The 20,820-nt window shown below is 59.2% G+C and overlaps 2 protein-coding genes across 4 annotated transcripts; one reads left to right on the plus strand and one right to left on the minus strand.

Moving 5' to 3' along the window:
* Nucleotides 1–595: 595 nt before the first annotated feature.
* Nucleotides 596–6,049, minus strand: RRAS (RAS related). The gene is made up of 6 exons (XM_069551248.1): nucleotides 4,227–6,049; nucleotides 2,271–2,358; nucleotides 2,059–2,161; nucleotides 1,860–1,968; nucleotides 982–1,100; nucleotides 596–901 (listed from the first exon to the last, which is right to left on the minus strand). Exons 1-6 carry the CDS (start codon nucleotides 4,377–4,379, stop codon nucleotides 817–819), a joined length of 657 nt encoding a protein of 218 aa, XP_069407349.1. The 5' UTR covers nucleotides 4,380–6,049; the 3' UTR covers nucleotides 596–816.
* A 215-nt stretch (nucleotides 6,050–6,264) lies between these two features.
* On the plus strand, nucleotides 6,265–19,726 carry SCAF1 (SR-related CTD associated factor 1). Of its 3 annotated transcripts, none has more exons than XM_069551240.1 (11): nucleotides 6,265–6,334; nucleotides 9,007–9,120; nucleotides 9,366–9,423; nucleotides 10,106–10,200; nucleotides 10,516–10,616; nucleotides 10,704–10,819; nucleotides 13,751–16,528; nucleotides 17,132–17,214; nucleotides 17,423–17,641; nucleotides 18,934–19,062; nucleotides 19,294–19,726. In XM_069551240.1, the coding sequence occupies exons 2-11, from the start codon at nucleotides 9,013–9,015 to the stop codon at nucleotides 19,483–19,485; spliced, it is 3,879 nt and encodes a 1,292-aa protein (XP_069407341.1). In that variant the 5' UTR covers nucleotides 6,265–6,334; nucleotides 9,007–9,012; the 3' UTR covers nucleotides 19,486–19,726. The 3 variants fall into 3 exon arrangements, with proteins under 3 accessions (XP_069407341.1, XP_069407340.1, XP_069407342.1); XM_069551239.1 differs by lacking the exon at nucleotides 6,265–6,334 and adding an exon at nucleotides 6,339–6,351; XM_069551241.1 differs by lacking the exon at nucleotides 6,265–6,334 and adding an exon at nucleotides 8,531–8,609.
* The last annotated feature ends 1,094 nt before the right edge of the window (nucleotides 19,727–20,820 follow it).

A 20,820-nucleotide genomic window follows, 5' to 3' on the forward strand; every position in this document is an offset into this window, starting at 1 on the left:
TGTCCGACAGACCTTTCTGCAGTATGAGAATATTGTGTGTGTGCCCTGCCCACGGCGGTGAGGGTGGGGTGTGGGTAGTAGCCACTAAGTCACACATGTGAATACTGAGCTTTTGAATGTGGCTGTGTGACTCAGGAGCTGAGTTTTTACATTGAAGTTAATTTAAATAGCCACATGTAGCTTCCGGCTACCAGACTGAAAAGTGCAGTTCTAGAACTTTCCAGAAAAAAAGATTTTTTTATTTACCGCCCCCCTACCCCTGCCCCTGTCACTAGCTCCTCCCTGCCTGCCTGTGGGAATCTTAGTTCTCTGACCAGGGATCCAACCCATACTCCCCGCCTTGGAAGGCAAAGTGTTAACCACTAGACTGCCAGGGAAGTTGCCCCTCAAACAATCCTCATCCCAACAAAATGCCCACCGAGACAGAAAAGGGTGGACTCTGTTAAGAGAGGAAGTGGGGGTCAGACGGCTGGCTCAGCTGGACCCTGCCCTGAGCAACAGGGTCTTAGATCCGATGGTTCTTGGTGGCGCTAGGCTTTAGCGAGTGTGCACAGGCCTGGAGTTTACCTGGTCCCTTTTATAAAAAAACACCTCCTTGGCAGTGACGTTTATTTCTCTGGGGAGGGGAGTTATATACAGCAGTGACCCGGGTGCCCGGGAGCCCTCACCCTGGGGCTCGGGTGGGGGAAGGCAGCGGTGACAGAAGGCACAGGGTGGTCACGGCCCCCGGGGGGGAGGCCAGGAATCGCAGGTGCGGGTGTAGTGTGTCCTGGGAGACCCAGATCGGGAAGGGTGCTCAGCAAGAGCAGCTGGTCCCTACAGAAGGACACAGGGGCAGCCTCTGGCCTTCTTCCTGGGGGCGCTGGGCGGGGAGGGCGGGAGCTCTTGTTCCTGGTACTTTCTGTGGGAAGAGGCTGGTGAGTTTGGGTGGAGTAGGGGCTTAGGGGATGAGGAGGATCATGGGAAAGGGGCTCAGCTCACCGGACGGCCCGCACCAGCTGCTCGAAGGCCTCATCCACGTTGAGGCGCAGTTTGGCAGAAGCTTCAAAGTAGGCCACGTGGTGGGAGGCACTGAAGGTGGAGGCTTCAGATCGGGGGACCTGGGGCACAAGGGGGATACAGAAGAGTCAGGTGCCTGCAGTCAAGGCTAGTCCCAGCCAGGGTGGGGAGGCAGAAAGACACACTGTGTGCTCTAACTGGGGTAACGTACTGCGGAGGCTCAAGTGTAGAGGAAAAGGTCCCGGGTGATCACGACGGAGGAGCCCAAGGGGCTGGGTGCCATATAAGAAGGGAGTCAGAGAAGGCTCCACAGACCTTCCTGAGTTGTCGGGCAGAGAAAAGTCAGGGTGTTCCCGGCAGAGACCCAAGCAAAGCTCCAAGGCCTTAATCAAAAAGATGAGTTCTGTGTGGAAATCAGAGTCTGTGTGATAGGGAAATGGTGAGAACAGAGGACGGAGAGGACAGGGCCGTGGGGGTGGGCATCCAAGGCCAGGTGGCCGAGCTGCGGTGTGAGCAGGGGAGGGGCAGGTGGAGTGGGAGGTTGACAGGAGGGGAGAAATCCAGAGGAGGTGAAGGCCAGGCTCCAAGTGGGAACAAGAGGAGGGGTCAGGACGGAACAATACTGGGGCTGGTAGACCCTGGGGGAGGCACCCTTTTTCCTTTTTCCCATTCAGCCACTTCTGAGAACTCCCATGTGGGCAACGGTGGGGACTCAGAAGCTATAACCAGTGGGGTGCGTGGCTGCAGACCAAGGGAGTCAGAAGAAGATGCTGACATGAGGAGCCTCAGGAGGTGGTGCCACAAGGAACCTCCCAGACTGAGATGGGGTTGGGGTCGGGGGTAGGGGGGAAATCCCAGACCTGGCGCTGTGTTTCCAGATCCGCCTTGTTGCCAACCAACACGATGGGGAAGTCGTCTCGGTCCTTGACTCGAAGGATCTGCGTGAAGAGCTTGCCCACTTCGTTGAAACTGCAGATGAAGCCAGAGGTCCAGCCAGCTGCTCTCTGCCCGCGCCCCCTCCCTACCCACCCCCCCCCCCCACCATCCTGTCACTCTCACCTCTGCCTGTCATTAATGGCAAACACCAGCAGGAAGCCGTGGCCCGCACGCATGTACTGTTCCCGCATGGCACCAAACTCCTCCTGGCCGGCGGTGTCCAGGACTACAGAGAGAGGGAAAAGGGTCTCCAACGGGACAGGGGTTGGTCAGCTACCCCCAAGAGCCCTCAGCCCTGCCACCCTTCCCCCCACCGTCGCCCCTGCCGCCCTCACTGTCTAGCCGGGCTGGGACGCCATCCACAGTGCAGATCTTCGTGTAGGAGTCTTCAATAGTGGGGTCGTAGTCAGACACAAAGTAGGACTGGTGAGACGGGGAGAGGACCTCGTTAGTGCAGCGTCCCAGCAAAGGTGACGTAGCCCAGCCTCCGAGCCCTGACTATCGGCCTCCTTCCTTCTGGGTCTCTTCCTCTCCCTGAGTCTGTCTCCCTCTCTCTGGGTCTCTGGGCCTTCCCATTGCCTTCCCCAGGCTCTTCTCTCTGTCTCCTGGTCCTCTCTCTGTTTTTCTGGTATAAGGTACATTCCTGGCGTCGTCGTTACATCCTGGCTGTGTGGCACTGGACCAATCACTTCCCTTCTAAATCAGTTCCCCTCTCTGAACCTCAGTTTTCTTATTTGGAAAATGAGGATAAAAATAGCTGTAGGCTTAATCCAGGGTTTGTGAAATTCAGGGAAAACCCCTGTTCAGTATTCAACACATCACTTGGGCATAGTAGGTGCTTGGTTATTGGGAGCTGTTCTTGTGCAGAATCTGCCTGTCTAGCTTTCTCTTCTCCTCCTTTTTCTCTTCCCTTTCCTCCCCCCTCCTCCCCGTTCCCCTCCTCTTCTCCGTTCCCCTCCTCCTTCCCCTTCCCCTCCTCCTCCCCCTTCCCCTCCTCCTCCTCCTCCTCCTCGGGCAGTTTCTCCTCCCAAGGGAAGGTCCCGGTTCCAATCCGGCGGCGAGAAGCTGCCCCGCCCGCAGGCCGGCCCCTCCCTTCCTGCCCGGTCCCGCCCGCCTCCAGCCAGGCTTTGGGCCAGTTTTGGGTCTTCCCCAGGGTGCAAGGGGCCCAGGGCTGGGGCCTTTCTCTACACAGATAGGGGCTCCCAGGCAGGTGCTGGGTGGGGTCTCTTGGTGGAGAGCTCTGTGGTAGCGTCTCAGTAGCAGACAGACACCTTTCTCGGGTTTCTCTGAGGTGGGAGGGTTTCCCTTGGTAATGGGGTGGAAGTTTCCCACGCAGAGGCGGGTTTTCAGGAGAGAAGTGATGACCTGGCAGCTGGGGGTCTGCAGGCTGCATTCTGCCTGTTAGAGTGTTTGATGAGGGAGGGATCTAGCCTTAGGGGACTGAGGGGTGTGTCTGCAAAGGGGAAGCTCAGTGGTGAGAACTGGGGGCTGGGCTCAGGAGCATCTGGGAGATTTGCCCTAGAATATAGAGTCTAGAGAGTCTTAAAGACCCTGGAGACGCATTTAAGATATCAGAGACACTCTCAAGGGGCAGGTCTGTCTGGAGGTGTCAAGAATCTGGGGGCCTGCTCCATGGAGATGATTTGAGGACTAGCCAGATTTTCAGAGAGGGACTCGGGGAATCGGAGTGGAGGACGACTCAAGATGGAGGAGTGGTTGGTTTTCCTTGGGGAAGGCTGGCAGGGGGGAGGGTCTCGGTCTGGAGGGATGGGGGATTCCCAGAACTTGGGATCTCAGAGTTCTCTGGAATGGCCAGAGGGCAGAATCTGACTAGGGGAATCTCAGGGGCGTTCTCCCAGTTAGGTTCTGGGTGGCTCAGAGGAGAAGCTGGGATCTGGGATTTGGGGGAGGTGGGGCTCAGGCTGGGGGGAGGTGGCACCTTGGGGGGGGTGGGCGCCCATGAGAGTGCTTAGGATCTGGATGGGGTGACTTCTGGATTTAAGGTGCTCCCAGGAGGCACCCAGGGTCAGGTCAGCAGGGAAGCGGGGTTCTGAGTACTAGGGATGGGGTGATGGGTCTCAGGACACAAGTACAGGAGGAACGTCCCTCGTGTTTGGGGGGGGTGGAGGCCACAAGGGGCTCAGAGTCACATCTGAGGGGATTTCTTTTAAGATTAGAGAGCCTCATAGGAGGGGCTGAGTGATGGATCGAGGGGAAACGGGAGCTCTGGGATCCCGCAAAGGGCTCAGTTCTAGGTCCCGGGGGCACCCCCCCGGGTGAGGGCCCTCTACCTGGATGAACTGGATGGTCAGCGCGCTCTTGCCCACGCCGCCGCCGCCCACGACCACCAGCTTGTGTGTCTCGCTGGGTGGGGGGCCCCCGGGTCCCGGCACCCCGCCCCGGGGCCGCCCCCGCCCTGTCCCGGACGCCGCCCCGCTGCTCATGTCGCCACCGCTGCCTCTGCCGCCGCTACCGCCTGGGGGGGAACCGGGCGGGGCGTAGGGGCGGGCCACGCTAATAAGGCTACTGCATAATCATGAACTCCAGCGAGAAGGGCTTGTGTCTCCGGACACTTAAGGAGGAGGCAAGGCCTGGGGAAAGGGGGAGCTATGCTAATAAGGGTAGGCGACCGGGGTTCGCCAAGAAGGGGAATTCCAAGTGGAGCAGGAGAATGCTAATAGAGAGCTTTGCTCACCCGGAGCGGCGCCACGCGCTCTCGGCTGCCGGGCCGCCTGGGGGCGGAGCTATGCTAATAAAGGCCTCATTCTCTCGGCGGACGGGTTGAGAAGCTCGTTCGGGGTGGGGCTATGCAAATAAGAAACTCGGGGATGCAGTTTCTTAGGACGCCATCCCGGAGGCCTCCTTCTAGTAGGCGGAGCTCAACGACTCGCGCGCGGCCGTATATAGGCGCGCTCCGAGAAAGGAGCAAGTCTTGAGGGGAAGCTCAGCCTCCGACCTGGGATCCTAGCCAGGCTCCCGACCCGGATGTCTGGGCTGGTTGCTGGAGGCTCCGCCCGCTAAGGGACCCAGGCTTCCGGTCCCTGCTGTCCCAGCCAAGCGGAAGACAGACTGGGAGGGAAGATGAGGCCCTGGAGGGGGACAGCGGCTAGCTGGGCAGGGAGGGGCCGTGAGATCACTGCATTCCTAATTCATGAGCCAGCTCACTCAAGCCGGGATGCCTGGGTTATGAACGGTCTAGGGTCAAGATGTCTGGGTCATGAGAAAGGAGAAAGCTGAGACCCCAAGGTCTCTAGGAGGGAAGCCCAGACCCCTGAGTCCCTAGGAGAGAATAGGGCTGAAGGTTTGAACTCCTGGATCCTTGGAAGGAGGGGACCAGGGGGTCCTTAGTACTAGGTTCGGTAAAGGAGAGAACTGAGAACCCAGACTCTTGGATCCAGTGGTTGCAGGGGCTAGGGACCGAAAGTTCTGGACCCGAGGGAGTTAGTGAACTCGAACACCTGTGTTAGTGTAAGATATTTGCTTGAGACCAGGAGTGGTCTGTGGAAGACCAAAGGGCCTGACTCCTGGATCTAAAAACCAAAAAGGGCTCAGATTTCTGAGTCCCATGTGTGTTTAGTCGCTAGGTCGTGTCCGACTCGTTGCGACCCCATGGACGCAATCTGAGCCCGCCAGATTCATGGACTGTAGGCTCCTCTGTCCATGAGGATTCTCCAGGCAAGAATACTGGAGGGGGTTGCAATGCCCTCCTCCAGGGAACAGTCCCAACCCAGGGATCGAACACAGGTCTCCCGCATTGCAGGCGGATTCTTTACCGGCTGAACAACAGTCCCATGGAGGAAGGAAATATGAGTTCGGATACTCTGCTCTGAGAGAAGTTTGGGCTTTTCTGTCCTAAATGAGGAGGAGGCTGTAGGGTCGGGCTCCTAGGTTCTAAATTTAGCGAGGACTTGGTATCGGGATTCGGGGATCCCTAGAATGTAGGCGGGGCAGCTCCCAACCAGTCCTGCATTTTTTTCCCTACGGCACACTCCGCGGAACTACAACTCCCTCGCATCTGTCAGGTTGCCCGCTCTTTACGTCACTTCCTTTACCGCCGCTCTTTCCGCGCGCGTGCAGGGCACTATGGGGCCTAATCGCGGGCTACCGCAACCCCGCCCACTTCACCCCTCATCCCCTTGCCGTCCCCTCGCGGCAAAGGCGACGCGAGGACTACGCCTCCCAGCGTGCATCGCGCGCACCCTGCCCATGTGTCCCGTTGGCTGCCGGGAAACTGAGTCCGGAGCCTTCTCACCAGCCTTCGCCGCACCGTGCTCGGTACTTGAAGTCCCGGCAAGCTCGGCGGCGTTTTAGCTCCACCCCTCTCCTCCCTCTGCTCGCGAGCCCCGCCCCAGCCCGCCCCGCCCCGCGCCGGGGCCGGAGCCGCAGCCCGAGCGGCGGGGTAAGATGGCGGCGGAGGTCCGGGCAGCGGGGCTTGGGCCTATTGGGGTGGGCGGGGCGGAGTCGGGTCGCTAGTTGTCCAGGGGTCCTCCCGGCACGCCGCAGGGCCTGGAGGGCTTGGCTGGGTGGCCTCGGGCCCGGTAGCGGCGGCAGAAGCTGGCGCCCAGAGAGGGGCCTTCTGAAGGCCCCGGGACGCGTCTGTGGTGCCGGAGGGCATCCACGGGGCGTCCCCGAAAGGACTGGGGGCGTCCACAGGGCCTGGACTGAGACTGAAGCCTGCCTTCCATCATATAGCTGCCTTGGGTCATTTCTGTGGGCACTGTTGAGCGTCTTTATGAGCTGACCGGAGGCTAGGGTCTGTTTAGAGGGTTCTGGGGCCATCTTGAGATCTTGAGATATGTCCCAGGGGTTATAGAGATCTTCAAGAGCTGGGAAGTATCTGCAGAGCCAACTATAGCGCCTGGGCTATGTCTGTTAGCGCTGGGAAGTGTGTGCACGGGCTGACCTAAGGATGCGGCTCACCTACATGGGTAGGGGCCATTTAGGTGGGCTCTGAAGAACTGTTTCAGGACTGGGAAGTCTTTTATAGTCACCCAGAGGAGCAGGATGTACCCACTAAGGGAAGGAGACAAATCCTGAGATGTGCTGAGAGAGGCGTGGATGGGTCTCCAGCTGTCTGAGGAGTGTCTAGTCTGGGTGACAGAAGGCTTGGGGCAGTTAGAAAGACCTGGAACCATCTAGGTGGCTTTGAGTGTGACTGCAGGAGTGCAGTCTATGTCTGGAGCAAATTTGAATGCTTTTGGGGATCCGATAATTGCATGGAAAATAAGACAATGAAGAGATTTGGAAAATTTGCTGGGCTGTATTGTACTTGCCCTTTGGAAAGTAATTGAAATGCAAAATGTTGAAAAATTCTGCATGGCCCTGGGGCTACAGAGAGAGTTAAAATTAGCCCACATTGGTCTGGGAAAGTCCATAGGATCATCTAGACCCATCTATTGCAGTGCTTCTCAAACTCTTTTGACCTTGATCTACAGTGAGAAATACATTTTTCATTGAGACCCAGGGTACACCGTCATACGAACTTAGTACTCAAATCCCATTAATAATATTTCCATCTACTTGTGCTGTATGGTGAAGAACCTTGTGTGTTCAGTTTGCTTTGATGACAAGCTATTTGTGAAGCGCTCAATTGCTACCAAGTTTGGGAAACTGACCTAGAGTGACCAAGCAGTGTCTGCAGAGGCTTCTCAGGTCTTAAAAGAAGTAAGGAGCCCAGGGTGTGTCTGCAAAGCCTGAGGCATGTCTAAATACACGAGGGAGGATCTTTATACCACAGAGGGTTTGAGGCTATGTAGGTCTGTAGTCAACAGCCTCAGTCTTGATTGAGTATCTCTTACCTCTTAAGACACTGCCCTACCATACATAGTATGTGCTTCCCCCCAGAGGAGCCCGAGAGCAGCTCCAGGGCTGGGAACTGTTGCGGGGCGGGGTGGGGGGCCGCTGATCAGGATGAGAGGTGTCTATCAGAGTTAGGGAAGGAGGTACAAGCTCTTAGAGAGCTGGGAGGCGGCACAAGAGCTTTTTGAAAATCTGGTATGAGGCCGACCAGGAGCTTTCTTTGTTTTGCAGGTATGCAACTAGCAGTGTGTGGGGGGGACCGCAGTAAGGGAAACCTGGGCGTTAAAGGCTAATGACAATTATTGTTACTCTGTATAGAGGGCTTGGGCTGTTAACTCATGTGTCAGGAGGCAGTCTCCTTTCTCTTGAATTAGAGTTTCCTATTGGACCCACTTGGAGTTAAGTGGATGGAGTTGGGGGTTAGAGGTTTTGACGCTTTCTAGGAACTGTGGGACTGGATGCTGTTTTCAGAGTAGGAGATTTGATGGTTGCAGGGAAACATACAGTGAAACAGTCATGTTTTCTGAAGCCCTAATCAAGCCCCCCCCATCAGTCTGAAGAGTGATCTTTCAACCTTTGCGTGTTATCTAAGACTTTCTGTGACAACACAAAGGCAGCCACGCTTCCATACAGGGGGCAGCTAGGTGATCGGAGGTTGTTCCCTGTGGTGTCTGGTGGACAGCATTCCTGAAGTGGGTGTTTTCATCTTCAAGATGGCATACTGGTTTTGTAGATCATTCTATTCTAGTTCCATCTTGTGTGTTTAAATACATTCTGTCGGGTCCCTCACCATCGAGGAAAATCGATGCTTGAGGAAGTGGCGTGGTGTTTGAGGCACACACAGGCACACTGGCACGTATCTCAGTTTGGGAAAGGTGGGTTTCCGAGACTTCTGGATGCAGTATTTGACATCACAACTCACCAGAAAAGAGTCTTGGCTCCTGTGGGGTCTTAAAGTTTGGTTGTGGGGGAAGCTGTGGGGACTGGGGAGTGGGATGTGGACATATACTGGGAAGGCTGCCCTTTGACAAAGGAGGCAACTGAAACTCAGGCAAAGAGAGTTGCCTGAGCCCCTCCAGCGTCTGCCCTGGGCCTGGGGCTTACTTGCTCCGGCCAGGGGTGAGGTGGGGGTTGGGGGAGGAGGGATGCTGCAGCAGATGCAGTACTGGGGGCCCCCAAGGCCTCCACGTCCATCGTCTCCTTCTGCCACCTGACGCCACCATGTGCTGCCCATGGGCCTCCACTCCAGACTCTGCTCCACTCCTCCACCAGGTGACCATGGAGGAAGAGGATGAGTCTCGAGGGAAGACGGAAGAGTCAGGCGAGGATCGGGGCGACGGTCCGCCAGACAGAGACCCTACGCTTTCTCCTCCTGCTTTTATCCTGGTGAGGCTGTCAGATGCCTGGGGCCGAGGGAGGGAGGGGTGGGGAGCCCAGATTCCTGGGCCCTGACTCCTGGACCCCCGGGGGAGGAGGGTTGGGGGCCAGGACTCTTGGCCTGTCTGTAGGGTTTGAGTCTGGTTGTAGAGGTATCTGGAGTGGCTGTCTCCCAGCAGCAGAGCTTGTGACCTTTGGCCTGCATCTTTGATTTGTCTTTGTTTCCACCCTCTTCCCTCTCACCTTGCCTTCAGCGGGCCATTCAGCAGGCTGTGGGGAGTTCCCTGCAGGGGGATCTGCCAAATGATAAAGGTATGATGGTGTCTGGTTCCTCTGAGACTCCTGCCCCATCTCTGTGTTCTTCCTCCTGCTCTCATTCATACACGATTTCCCGAGGTCTCCCGGGTGCCCCCACTGGTGCTGGCACAGGGAGCCCCAGATGGGTTGGCCTCCGTGGCTGCCTTGGAGGGGCTCACAGTCTGGTGGAGGGGAGACACAGTCCCCTCATAGAGGTAACCCAAGGCAGCCCAACTAGGCTAGTGTGGGGAGAGATGGAGTCCGGGAAGGCTTCGGCAAGGAAGTGACAGGTGACCTTGGTCTCTAAGGCCGTAGGAGCACTGTCTGGTGAAGAGGAAAGCAGCAGGCACACGACCCAGAGGCCGCTGGACTGAGTTATGGGTCTTTGGGGCTGGCGGGCAGAGGGTGTTGGCAGGAGAGCCCAGTGAAGACTGGGTCACAGCAAAGCTTAGAGGTCAGGCTGACCTGTCTGGACTTTATCCCAAGGATGGCTGAGGGGACAAATCGGGTGAGAGAGTTGGGGCCTCTGAAGAGTGTTGGTGGGACCTGGGTTGGGAGATGGTGGGATGGAGGCGGGGAAAGTAGGCAGATGTTCTCGGTTCTCTTGTCAAGAGCGAGGCGGTCTCTTTCTTCGCTGCTCTGTAAGGTCTCTGCCTCTAGTCCCCTGTCTCCAGTCCCCCATTCAATCTCTCTCCAGATGGCTCTCGGTGTCATGGCCTTCGATGGAGGCGCTGCCGGAGCCCACGATCGGAGCCCCGTTCCCAGGAATCTGGGGGCACTGACACGGCTACAGTAAGTAAGAAGACGGGGCTAGCTACCTGGGCTCCTGGGGCTGGGGCAGGAAGGTCTCTGGGGCCTGGACCCCAGAGATGGGGCTGGGGACTCAGTCTCCTGGATCTGGGGTGGTGATCAGGGGCAGTGTGGGAGTGTCTGAGGGCCTGGTCCCTTGGGTCCTAGGGGCAGTCAGGTTGAGGGAATTGGTTGGATCCTCGTGTTTTCTTATTGTCTCAGGTGTCTGGGTTACTGAGAGGTTGGGGCCTGGGGAAATGGGATGTGTGGTCCTCATGTGAGCAAGGACAGGGTGGAACCCCTCCTGGCCTATTCCAGGTGTTGGACGTGGCTGCCGATGGCCTCCTTGCGGGGCTGGTAAGCATCCTGGATCCCCCAGACACCTGGGTTCCTAGCCACATGGACCTGCGGCCTGGCGAGTGAGTATTTTGGGGCTGCTGGATTGGGAGAGGCCCTGGCATGGGGGTTGGACGCACCTCTGAGGCTCCCTCCTCCCTGTCTTGCAGAAGCGAGGACATGCTGGAGCTGGTGGCCGAGGTCCGAATTGGGGACAGGGATCCAGTCCCTCTGCCGGTACCCAGCCTGCTGCCCCGTCTCAGGGCCTGGAGGACAGGCAAAACGGGTATGTGGGGCCAGGGCCGCCCTGGCAGGGGTCAGCCGAGGCGTTGAGGGGCCTTAGCTGTTGTTGGTTGCAGTGGTAGTGCAGTTTGTGTCATTTAGACAAAACCTGTACTTTAACGTCTTTTTCCCACTGGACTTCAGGAAAGGCCGTAAGCACGCACGTGTCAATGTGAATAAAGCTGAAACTGACAGAGCTACTGCCCGGGAGCAGTGAGCGCGTGTCCAGGGCTCTGCGTATCAGTGTAGCTGTGTTAGGAATTCATCTCTCCAGGATGGGGGCTTCTCAGGAGCGCTGACTTCAGGGGGAGAAAAGTCTGAACAAGGGAAGGTTCTTCCTCGAGGTGGCACAGGCACTTGCTTCATGGTGGTCCTGGGCCTGGGGCCTTCCCTGTAAAGCTGGAGTTTTTCTCTTCTGAGGTGGGCACCTGTCTGAGGGAGTGTCTGCTCCCAGCCCCACACACAGTGCGGGCTGAACCCGAGCACTGTAGAGCATAGGGTCTCCCAACTCTGGGCGTCTGAATCACCACGGAGGATTTGTTAATCCATGAATGACCTGGCCCAGGGATGTGTGTGTGTGTGCGCTCAGTCACTTCAGTAGTGTCTAACTCTTTGGAATCCTATAAACTGCAGCCCGCCAGGCTTCTCTGTCCATGGGATTCTCCAGGCGAGAATCCTAGAGTGGGTTGTCATGCCCTCTTTCAGGGGACCTTCCCCACCCAGGGGTCAAACCCACGTCTCCTGAGTCTCCTGCATTGCAGGTGGATTCTGACTAATTCCCCGGTTTTGCTGCCACTGGTCGCTGGGGCCCTGATGAGAACCCTGGGTTTAGACTTCCCTTCTGCGTGCCCATACATATCGGGAGTGGTGGGGAGCAGAGGAAGGCAGGGCAGTGGGTCAGCTGTGAGCAGCTGTTCTGCCAGCGGCTCGCACACCCTGTGAAGCAGGTCAGGTTTTGTCTGTTTTTTTCCCTCACATATGCAGGGTGACTTCCTTATCCACTAGACTCAGGGAACATGGTGCTGGGGGCCCATCAGACTCTTGGGGGCCTTCAGGGGTCTTTTCATTTCTTTTATTATTTTAAAAAGTTTATTCATTTAGGCTGCACCACTCGGCAAGCAGGCTGTCAGTTCCCCAGCCAAGGGTTGAATCCCAGGCCTTAACAGTAAAAGCCCGGAATCCTAAGGCCTGGGTCACCAGTGGCCACCCTCTTCCTTTAGAATCAGGAGCCATAGGGGATAAGTAAACAAGGAGGCGGGTACTGTTACCTTATTTACTTATTTACAGTCAGACCTTATTTACTAAAACAGATGGCTGGTGGGATTTGGCCCCTGGGCCAAAGTGATATCCTTAGGTATGTCTGGAACAGAATAGCTGTCTTCAGTAGGACCCTGAGGTTATGATCTGTTGTCTTTTTTTTTTTTTTACGGCTTATTTATTTATTTTTGCGATGCTGGGTCTTCATTGCTGCACTTAGGCTCTTGCCATAGTTGCGGGGAGCGGGGCTACTCTCTAGTGGTGGCGTGTGGCCTTCTCATTGCGGTGGCTTCTCTTGTTGCCGAGCACGGGTTCAGTAGTTGTGGCACATGGGCTTAGTTGCCCATGGCATGCATCTAACCCCTGTCCCCCGCATTGGCAGGCGGGTTCTTATCCACCAGACCACCAGGGAAGCCCATGGGCTTGTTTTTCTTATCTTAGGTGTTTTTTGGTTTTTATTTGGAATATATTAAGAGTGCAAGAAAAAGAAAAGAAACTCACCTGTAGTCCTATTTTGCAAAAAAAAAAAAAAAAGTAAAGAAGCAGATGTCTTGCTTTGCTTCAGTCTGCAGGCTTGGTTTTTGCCTGAGGTGGTTGTAATAACAGCTAGGGTTGTCAGAGCTCCTGGCCAGAGAGTCCTTGAGAGCAGAGATTTTTATCTCTCAGTACCCCAAACTGCTCTAATCTGCTATCAGAAAAAAGTGCTGAATGAATGAGTAGACTCCCATTTCATAGATGAGGAAACTGAGGCAGACAGGTTCAGTCGCTTGCCTGTGGGCAGGTTGAGGTTGAGGACTGGAGCCTCAGATCCAGGTGGAAAGTGGCTCCTGGTGCTACCCTCTCAGCCCCGGGCTTCTCCAGCACTGTCCGCGTGACCCTGCCGAGGTCCCTCCTGGGGCAGGAGCCTGGCTGTTACGTGTGGTTGAGAGAGTGGCCTCTGAACTCTGATGTGTGTGTCTGAACCCTGGCCCCATCACCTGGCCTGGGGGCAGCCCTGGTCACTTGGCTCTACATGTGTATGACTTGTGGTGTGGAGGCCATGAAGTGCTTCAAAAGCAAGATTTCGGGAGCGCAGAGGAAATAAGGGAGGAAATAAGGAAAAAATAAGGAAAGCCCGCTGCTAGGCCGGGTCATTGATGTCTGAGTCCTGAGCAGATACTGCCCCTGGGATGGGGCTCATCAGACGGCCGGGGGCACATGAGGACTCAGCCTGTCCGGGCTTACTGGCTCTGCCACTCCTCACCTTCTCAGGCCTTCTGTACAAAGGGATGGATTCCCATAAGAGGGGCTTGACCCTGCAGGTGGCGCTAGGTTGGAACCTGGCTCTCCAGTCCCAGCCCGTGCCTCCTGTGGGAATGTCAGTGCTCTTGTTGGTCAGGGCGGTCTTGGGTCGCCGGCCTGCTTGCCTCTCAGGATATGAGAGGGCAGCCTCCAGGGGTCACTTGTACCACGCTGACTGCGCCCTCAGGGGAAATCCTGCCACTCTGGGTCATAGTACCTATGGCATGGAGCTGTTAGCATCCTCCGTGTTGACTCCGTGAAGCACTGGGGGCAGTGCCTGCTGGAGCGGTGAGGGCTGAGTGAGGGGGCCCAGCGGACGGGGTGCTGGCCGCCTGCAGGCCCCTTGCCACACGAGGACAGGCCCCTGACCCCCGCTGTCTCCGCTCTTCTTTTGCAGTTTCTCCGCAGTCTCACTCTTCTCGACCCACCTGTGCCCGCCACCTCCTCACCTTGGGCACTGGAGACGGGGGCCCTGCCCCTCCCCCTGCCCCCTCCTCTGCGTCCTCCTCCCCCTCCCCTTCGCCCTCCTCATCCTCCCCTTCCCCACCTCCCCCTCCACCACCCCCAGCCCCCCCAGCTCCTCCTGCACCCCGGTTTGATATCTATGACCCCTTCCACCCCACCGACGAGGCCTATTCCCCACCACCTGCTCCGGAGCAGAAGTACGACCCCTTCGAGCCCACAGGCTCCAACCCCAGCTCATCAGCGGGGACCCCCTCACCTGAGGAGGAAGAAGAGGAGGAAGAGGAAGAAGAGGAGGAGGAGGGCCTGTCACAGAGCATCAGCCGCATCTCCGAGACCCTGGCGGGCATCTACGACGACAACAGCCTGAGCCAGGACTTCCCAGGTGACGAGAGCCCAGGGCCCGACCCCCAGCCCTTGCAGCCGACTCCAGCCCCTGGCACACCGCCCCAGGCCGACTCCACCCGGGCTGACGGAGCCACCCGCCGGCGCGTCTTTGTAGTGGGGACCGAGGCGGAGGCCTGTCGGGAAGGCAAGGTCTCTGTAGAGGTGGTGACAGCTGGCGGAGCTGCCCTCCCGCCCCCTCTGCTGCCTCCGGGCGACTCGGAGATTGAGGAGGGCGAGATTGTCCAGCCGGAGGAGGAGCCCAGAATGGCGGTTTCCCTCTTCCGCGCCAGCGGCCGGGCAGCGCGGCCCCCACCCGTGGCCCTTCCTGCGGCCCAGCCCCCGCCCCCGCCGCCCGCCCCCCGGGCTCCGGAGGGCGACGACTTCTTGTCTCTGCACGCGGAGTCCGACGGCGAGGGTGCCCTGCAGGTGGACCTGGGGGAGCCGGCCCCCGCGCCGCCCGCCGCCGACACGCGCTGGGGCGGCCTGGACCTGCGGCGCAAGATCCTGACCCAGCGGCGCGAGCGTTACCGGCAGCGATCACCGTCGCCAGCCGCGGCCCCCGCCCCCGCCGCCCCCACCGGCCCACCCACCCGCAAGAAGTCGAGGCGGGAACGCAAGCGGAGCGGCGGCGAGGCCAAGGAGGCCGCCTCTTCCTCCTCCGGCGCGCAGCCCGCCCCGCCGGCCCCGGCCTCCCCCTGGGACTCCAAGAAGCACCGCTCGCGGGACCGCAAGCCGGGTTCCCACGCCTCATCGTCCACCCGCCGCCGCTCGCGGTCCCGTTCCACCCGCCGCCGCTCGCGGAGCACCGACCGGCGCCGCGGGGGCAGCCGCCGGTCGCGGTCCCGGGAGAAAAGGCGTCGGCGGAGGCGCTCGAACTCACCGCCTCCAGCCACTTCATCTTCCTCGTCCTCCCGCCGCGAGCGGCACCGTGGCAAGCACCGCGATGGCGGTGGCAGCAAGAAGAAGAAGAAGCGGTCGCGGTCCCGGGGCGAGAAGCGTTCGGGGGACAGCGAGAAGGGCCCTACCCCGGCCCAGCCGCCCTCCGGCTCCACATCCCTGGGCAGTGACCGGGACAGCCGCCGGCGGGGGGCCGTTCCGCCCTCCATCCAGGACCTCACGGACCACGATCTCTTCGCCATCAAGCGGACCATCACCGTGGGCCGGCCGGACAAGTCTGACCCCCGAGGCCCCTCCCCAGCCCCAGCCTCATCCCCCAAGCGGGAGGTCCTGTACGACTCTGAGGGGCTGAGTGCCGAGGAGCGGGGCGGCAAGAGCAGCGAGAAGGACCGACGGCGCTCGGGGGCCGCCTCTTCCTCCTCCTCCTCCCGGGAGAAGGGATCGCGGCGGAAGGCGCTGGACGGTGGGGACCGGGACCGGGAGAGGGACAGGGACAGGTCGTCCAAGAAGGCCCGGCCCCCCAAAGAGTTGGCACCTTCCTCGGGGCCCCCGCCAAAGCTTCCGGTCAGCAGCGGCTCCGGTTCCTCGTCCTCCTCGTCCTCGTCATCTTCCCGGAAGGTGAAGCTGCAGTCCAAGGTGGCGGTGCTGATCCGCGAGGGTGTCAGCAGCACCACGCCGGCCAAGGAGGCCTCGTCTGCTGGCCTGGGCTCCATCGGAGTCAAGTTCAGCCGCGACCGAGAGAGCCGCTCCCCCTTCCTGAAGCCAGACGAGCGGGCCCCTGCGGAGGTGGCCAAAGCAGCTCAGGGCAGCACCAAGCCCAAAAAGACCAAGGTCAAGGCCAAGGCTGGGGCCAAGAAAACCAAGGGGACCAAGGGAAAGACCAAGCCATCCAAGACCAGGAAAAAGATCCGCAGCGGGGGCAGCAGTGGCCCAGTGACACTGAAGAAGTCCAAGGCGGACAGCTGCAGCCAGGCGGCAGGAGCCAAGGGGGCCGAGGAGACCTCCTGGTCCGGGGAAGAGCGGGCAGCCAAGGCTCCCAGCACCCCGCCCCCCAAGGTGGCCCCTCCGCCCCCCGCGCTGACGCCTGACTCGCAGACTGTGGACAGCAGCTGCAAGACACCCGAGGTCTCCTTCCTGCCAGAAGAGGCCGCTGAGGAGGCTGGGGTCCGAGGTGGGGCGGAGGAGGAGGAGGAGGAGGAAGAGGAGGAGGAGGAGGAAGAGGAGGAGGAGCAGCAGCCGGCCACCACCACAGCCACCAGCACGGCGGCCGCCGCACCGAGCGCTGCCCCAAGCGCAGGGTCCACAGCCGGTGACTCGGGGGCGGAGGACGGGCCTGCTCCCCGCGTCTCCCAGCTGCCCACCCTGCCTCCGCCCATGCCCTGGAACCTGCCTGCGGGCGTGGACTGCACTACCAGCGGCGTCCTGGCCTGTGAGTGTCCCCCAGGGGCCTAGGGCAGGCGGGGGCAGACAGACGGGATCCAGGAGAAGAAGGTCATTTGGGGATGAGCTTGGAGGCAGTGGTGGAGACACCTTGGAAGGGCTGGGTGTATAATGACCAGGACCAGGAGGACCTCAGGTGGGCGAGGGCCAGTCAACATCTGTCCAGAAGACTCCACGACGTCTGGGTGTGCTGGAAGAGAGCAGCAGGGTCGTAGGGGCAGCAGGCAGCCAGGCCACTCCAACACAGCCGGGAGAGGTGGGCTGTGTCCTGGGGTCTGCATAGAGGCAGCCTGGAATAGGCTTGGTGGAGGAACTGGGAAGAATGGGGAGAGCAGGGTCCCTTAGGGGACGCCAGTAGTCTGCTAGACTGCAGACGTGGGGAGCGGCCACGGGGGCTCAGGACCAGCCCCACCCCGCACACCTGAAGTCCTGAGAACACAGGCTGTGGGCGGGCTCTCGGTGCCTGAGGCCCACTCTTCCTGGTTGGTCCTGAGCGGAGACCTGCAGCCAGGGTGGGAACGAGGGGGCAGCAGTGGTTGGGGGAGGCTCACCCTCTCCTCTTGCATCAACTCCCGCTCCCCACCTCCTGCAGTGACTGCACTTCTCTTCAAGATGGAAGAAGCCAATCTGGCAAGCCGAGCAAAGGCCCAGGAGCTGATCCAGGCCACCAACCAGGTGGGCTTCCTGGGGAGGAGTCCCCGCTGCCCCCTTTCCTGTCCCCTGCTTCGGGTTAGGAGAGGACTACAGCTCCTGGCAGGCTCTGGAGCAGAGTATCGACCAGAAGAGGAGCCTGTTGCCTCTGGGACTGTTGGGAAATCAGGGCGGGAGCAGGGGTACCGGTTCCGTCGTCCCCTCCTGCTTATCCTCCGACCTTTCCCCACAGATCCTCAGCCACAGGAAGCCACCCTCAAGTCTGGGAGTGACCCCAGCTCCTGTGCCCACCTCCCTGGGTCTGCCCCCTGGCCCTTCCAGCTACCTGCTGCCTGGCAGCCTCCCGCTGGGAGGCTGTGGCTCCACCCCTCCCACACCCACTGGGCTGGCTGCAGCGTCTGACAAGAGAGAGGGCAGCAGCAGCTCCGAGGGACGAGGGGACACAGACAAGGTGAACTGGGCTCGGGAGAGGTGGGTTGATGGTGACGGTTCTGCCGAGATCACAGCCAGATACTGAGATGCAGGGCCTGAGGGGAGCTGTGGACTGATGCCAGCAGATGAGGACGTAGATGAAAGGGAAGCCACTCAATTGTAAGGAAGGAAACTTGTTTTTGATTAGACGAGAGGGTGGGAAAGGGGTTCTAGGCAGGTTTTTTAAGAGTTTCATATCGGGGTGGGGGTAGAGAGAGAGATGGATATGAACACACACTGGTATTTACGCACATACCCACTGCAGTCTGCCCCTGGGTTACCTGTCTCTTTCACTGACCCCAGTCTTTTTGTGTAAGCGGGGCACGGGGTGGTATACAAACGAAAGATCAAGCGTCTGTTGGTGGATGGAGGGAGGAAGAAAGGATACAGGGCAAGCGGGGTTTTTTCTGCTCCTCTAGCTGGCTGCTCCTGGGTCTCAGGGCTTGTGTGCCTTTTTTTGGTGTGGACACTGGTCACTGTTGTCTTGTCACCAGATGATGGCGCTGTTCACCCTTTCTGCAGCCCGCGTGAGGTGCCAGAAGGCGGGCAGAACAAACCCTTGTGTTGTAAGCCCCATATAAACAGAGATGGGCCACAGCTTTGATGGACGCTTGCCTGTGGCCGGTGCCATGGGCTGCAGGACAGGGTCGGTATGGGCTCTGTGACGAGCAGCAGGTCCCTGTGCCACTGGGGAGGCTGCCCTGTTTGTGCCCTGCCATTGTCTCGGCACATCTGAGACAGAGGTGGGCCACAACCCCTTTCTCTTGGCCACATGTCTCAAACCCACTCCTGTGGGGCTGGGGAGGCCTGAGGAGACGCCCTGGGGTGTCCATGGCTCCCCCAGCAGCAGCTTGCCCGACAGCTGGCATTCTTGTCTCCGGGGAGATCCTGCCCTGAAGTGTGGGGTGTCCTGCCCTCCCAGGCCTCGGTTTTGCTGCCCCCATCTCTCTGAGGCAGCAGGGAGCAGCCGCCTGGCTCAGGTCTGTCTCCCTAATAGACTTAAGGGCAGCGGACACGTGGATCCTGGTCAGGGATGCCTGGGCCAGCCCAGGGTCCAGCCTGGAGGAAATGCTGGTGACCCCGAGAGGCCCAGGCCTGGCCTGGCTGGCAGGGCGGCTGCAGCAAGGGCAGACCCTCATCAGGACTTCACCTCCGGGAGTAGCTGGGTGGGCAGGAAGTTTGAACCGGCAGGCTGGTGAGTGGAGGCAGGCTTCTGCAGAAACTCACCCAGCCTTTGCTGTCCCTCCTTCCCACCCTGTCACCACCTCCCAGTATCTGAAGAAGCTGCACACACAGGAGCGGGCGGTGGAGGAGGTGAAGCTGGCCATCAAGCCGTATTATCAGAAGAAGGACATCACCAAGGAGGAGTACAAGGACATCCTGAGGAAGGCCGTCCACAAGGTGGGGCCCAGAGGAGACACATGCACGGGGTGGGCAGGGGGGAGACTGCGTGATGGGCGTGAGCGGACAGGCAGACAGGGACGGTGGGTCAGTCTGGAAGGTGAGAGGGAGATAGGATTTCCTCCAGCAGACATCAGGGGGTCAAGTTCAGACAGCCTGGACCTGAGGGCGGGCCTCCCACCCTGGGGCCCTGGGGGCTGGTGGTGACTGCGGCTGCCCCTTGCCCCCCAGATCTGCCACAGCAAAAGTGGGGAGATCAACCCAGTGAAGGTGAGCAACCTGGTGCGCGCCTACGTCCAACGCTACCGCTACTTCCGCAAGCACGGCCGCAAGCCAGGGGACCCTCCGGGGCCCCCACGGCCACCCAAGGAGCCAGGGCCCCCTGACAAAGGCGGCCCAGGCCTGCCCCTGCCCCCTCTCTGAGATTCCTGGCCCCGCCCCTTTCTTCCTTCGCTGCCTCTCTGGAATTCTGGACGTATTTATGGCTCCGTTTCCCGTGTCCCTCCCCCGTCAGTGGGATGATTGGGGGAGGGCTGCTGCGGGAAAGAGGAGAGCCCCTGCCCCGTCCCACGCCCATCTCCCTCGCCCCAGAGCCTGTGCCCCGCGCCCAGACCCTTTGTTCGTGCCCCTCCCTCAGTTTCATTAAAGGTTTCATGAAATGTTACCCCTGAGCCCCATGATTTTTAACCCTTCTCAAAGTCCAGTTTGGGAAGTGTCGGGGAGGAGACTTGGCCCAAGTGAGAGGGTGGTTAGCGGGGAGGATAGACAGTGTGACTTGGGGAAAGTGCAGCCGTCTCACCAGGGCCTCACTCTTCGTGTATAAAGTGGGGGCTGAGGATTAAGAAAGACCCAAGGCAGGTGAAGCACTTGGAACCAGGCCTGGCAGCTCCCCAGCTGTTGCTGGGGTGGAGAGGGAGGGCGGGGTCTCCACCCACCTGATCACTGTCTGCCCAGCTCGGGGCAACTGGCTGCTATCTGTCTGCTTTGGAACTGCCCCAGAAACCGGATCTTTGTCCTCCATTCAGTTGGATTCTTTCTCCTGCTTCCCTGAGGCTGGGGTGATCTAATTGACTCCCCCGAGATAGAGGGAGGCTGAAGCACAGCCCAGCAAGGGCCACACAGCAAGTCAGGCCTCTGTCAGCCCCTGTTTTTTTTTTTTAACTAGAAGTAAATAGAATTGTGTCAGATGGGTTGATAGGATATTGGAAAGGTGTTTTTTTTTTTTTTTTTAACTTTTTATTTTGTATTGTAGTATAGCCGATTAACAACGTTGGCATAGTTTCAAGTGGGCAGCAGAGGGACTCAGCCATACGTACATGTGTATCTGTTCTCCCCCATCCATCAGTCCCTGTTACCCAGAACCAGGAGTGATGAGGTGAGGTGGGGGCATCCAGCCCATGGGGGTGGGTCAGAACTTCTTTACAACCGGCCCTTGCAGGCCCACACGGAGGGAGCCCTGGGCCCAGAAAAGGAAAGGACTGGCCTTGGGTCACCCAGCAGGAGTTGAGAGCGGCACCCGAGGCTCTTGACAGAGTCTCTGCCTCTGGCCGTTGGCTTGAACTGTTTATAGGCAAGATAGACGTTGCAAATTGAGCCCAAAGGCCACCCTCAAAGAGCAGCCATTTTAAGAATGAGACCTGGATTCTGACCTACCTTGTTTTCCTATTTTGTGACCTTTGTTCCTCTCCAAGACTCAGTGTCTTGGTCTCTAAAACAGGGGTGACTCACTAGGTCCCAGAGAAGAGAGGTAAAGTATCA

The sequence above is a fragment of the Ovis canadensis genome, chromosome 14 (genome assembly GCF_042477335.2).
Source record: "Ovis canadensis isolate MfBH-ARS-UI-01 breed Bighorn chromosome 14, ARS-UI_OviCan_v2, whole genome shotgun sequence".
In the NCBI taxonomy this organism is placed as follows: Eukaryota; Metazoa; Chordata; class Mammalia; order Artiodactyla; family Bovidae; genus Ovis; species Ovis canadensis.

Coding starts and splice junctions, on each gene's coding strand:
- SCAF1 (XM_069551239.1), top strand. Junction 9,121..9,365: donor CTCCTCCTGCTTTTATCCTG/GTGAGGCTGTCA, acceptor CCTTGCCTTCAG/CGGGCCATTCAGCAGGCTGT. Junction 10,201..10,515: donor GGGGCACTGACACGGCTACA/GTAAGTAAGAAG, acceptor GGCCTATTCCAG/GTGTTGGACGTGGCTGCCGA.
- RRAS (XM_069551248.1), bottom strand. CDS start 4,379: ATGAGCAGCGGGGCGGCGTCCGGGACAGGGCGGGGGCGGCCCCGGGGC. Junction 1,969..2,058: donor GCCATTAATGACAGGCAGAG/GTGAGAGTGACA, acceptor CTTCATCTGCAG/TTTCAACGAAGTGGGCAAGC. Junction 902..981: donor CAGCTGGTGCGGGCCGTCCG/GTGAGCTGAGCC, acceptor CTCTTCCCACAG/AAAGTACCAGGAACAAGAGC.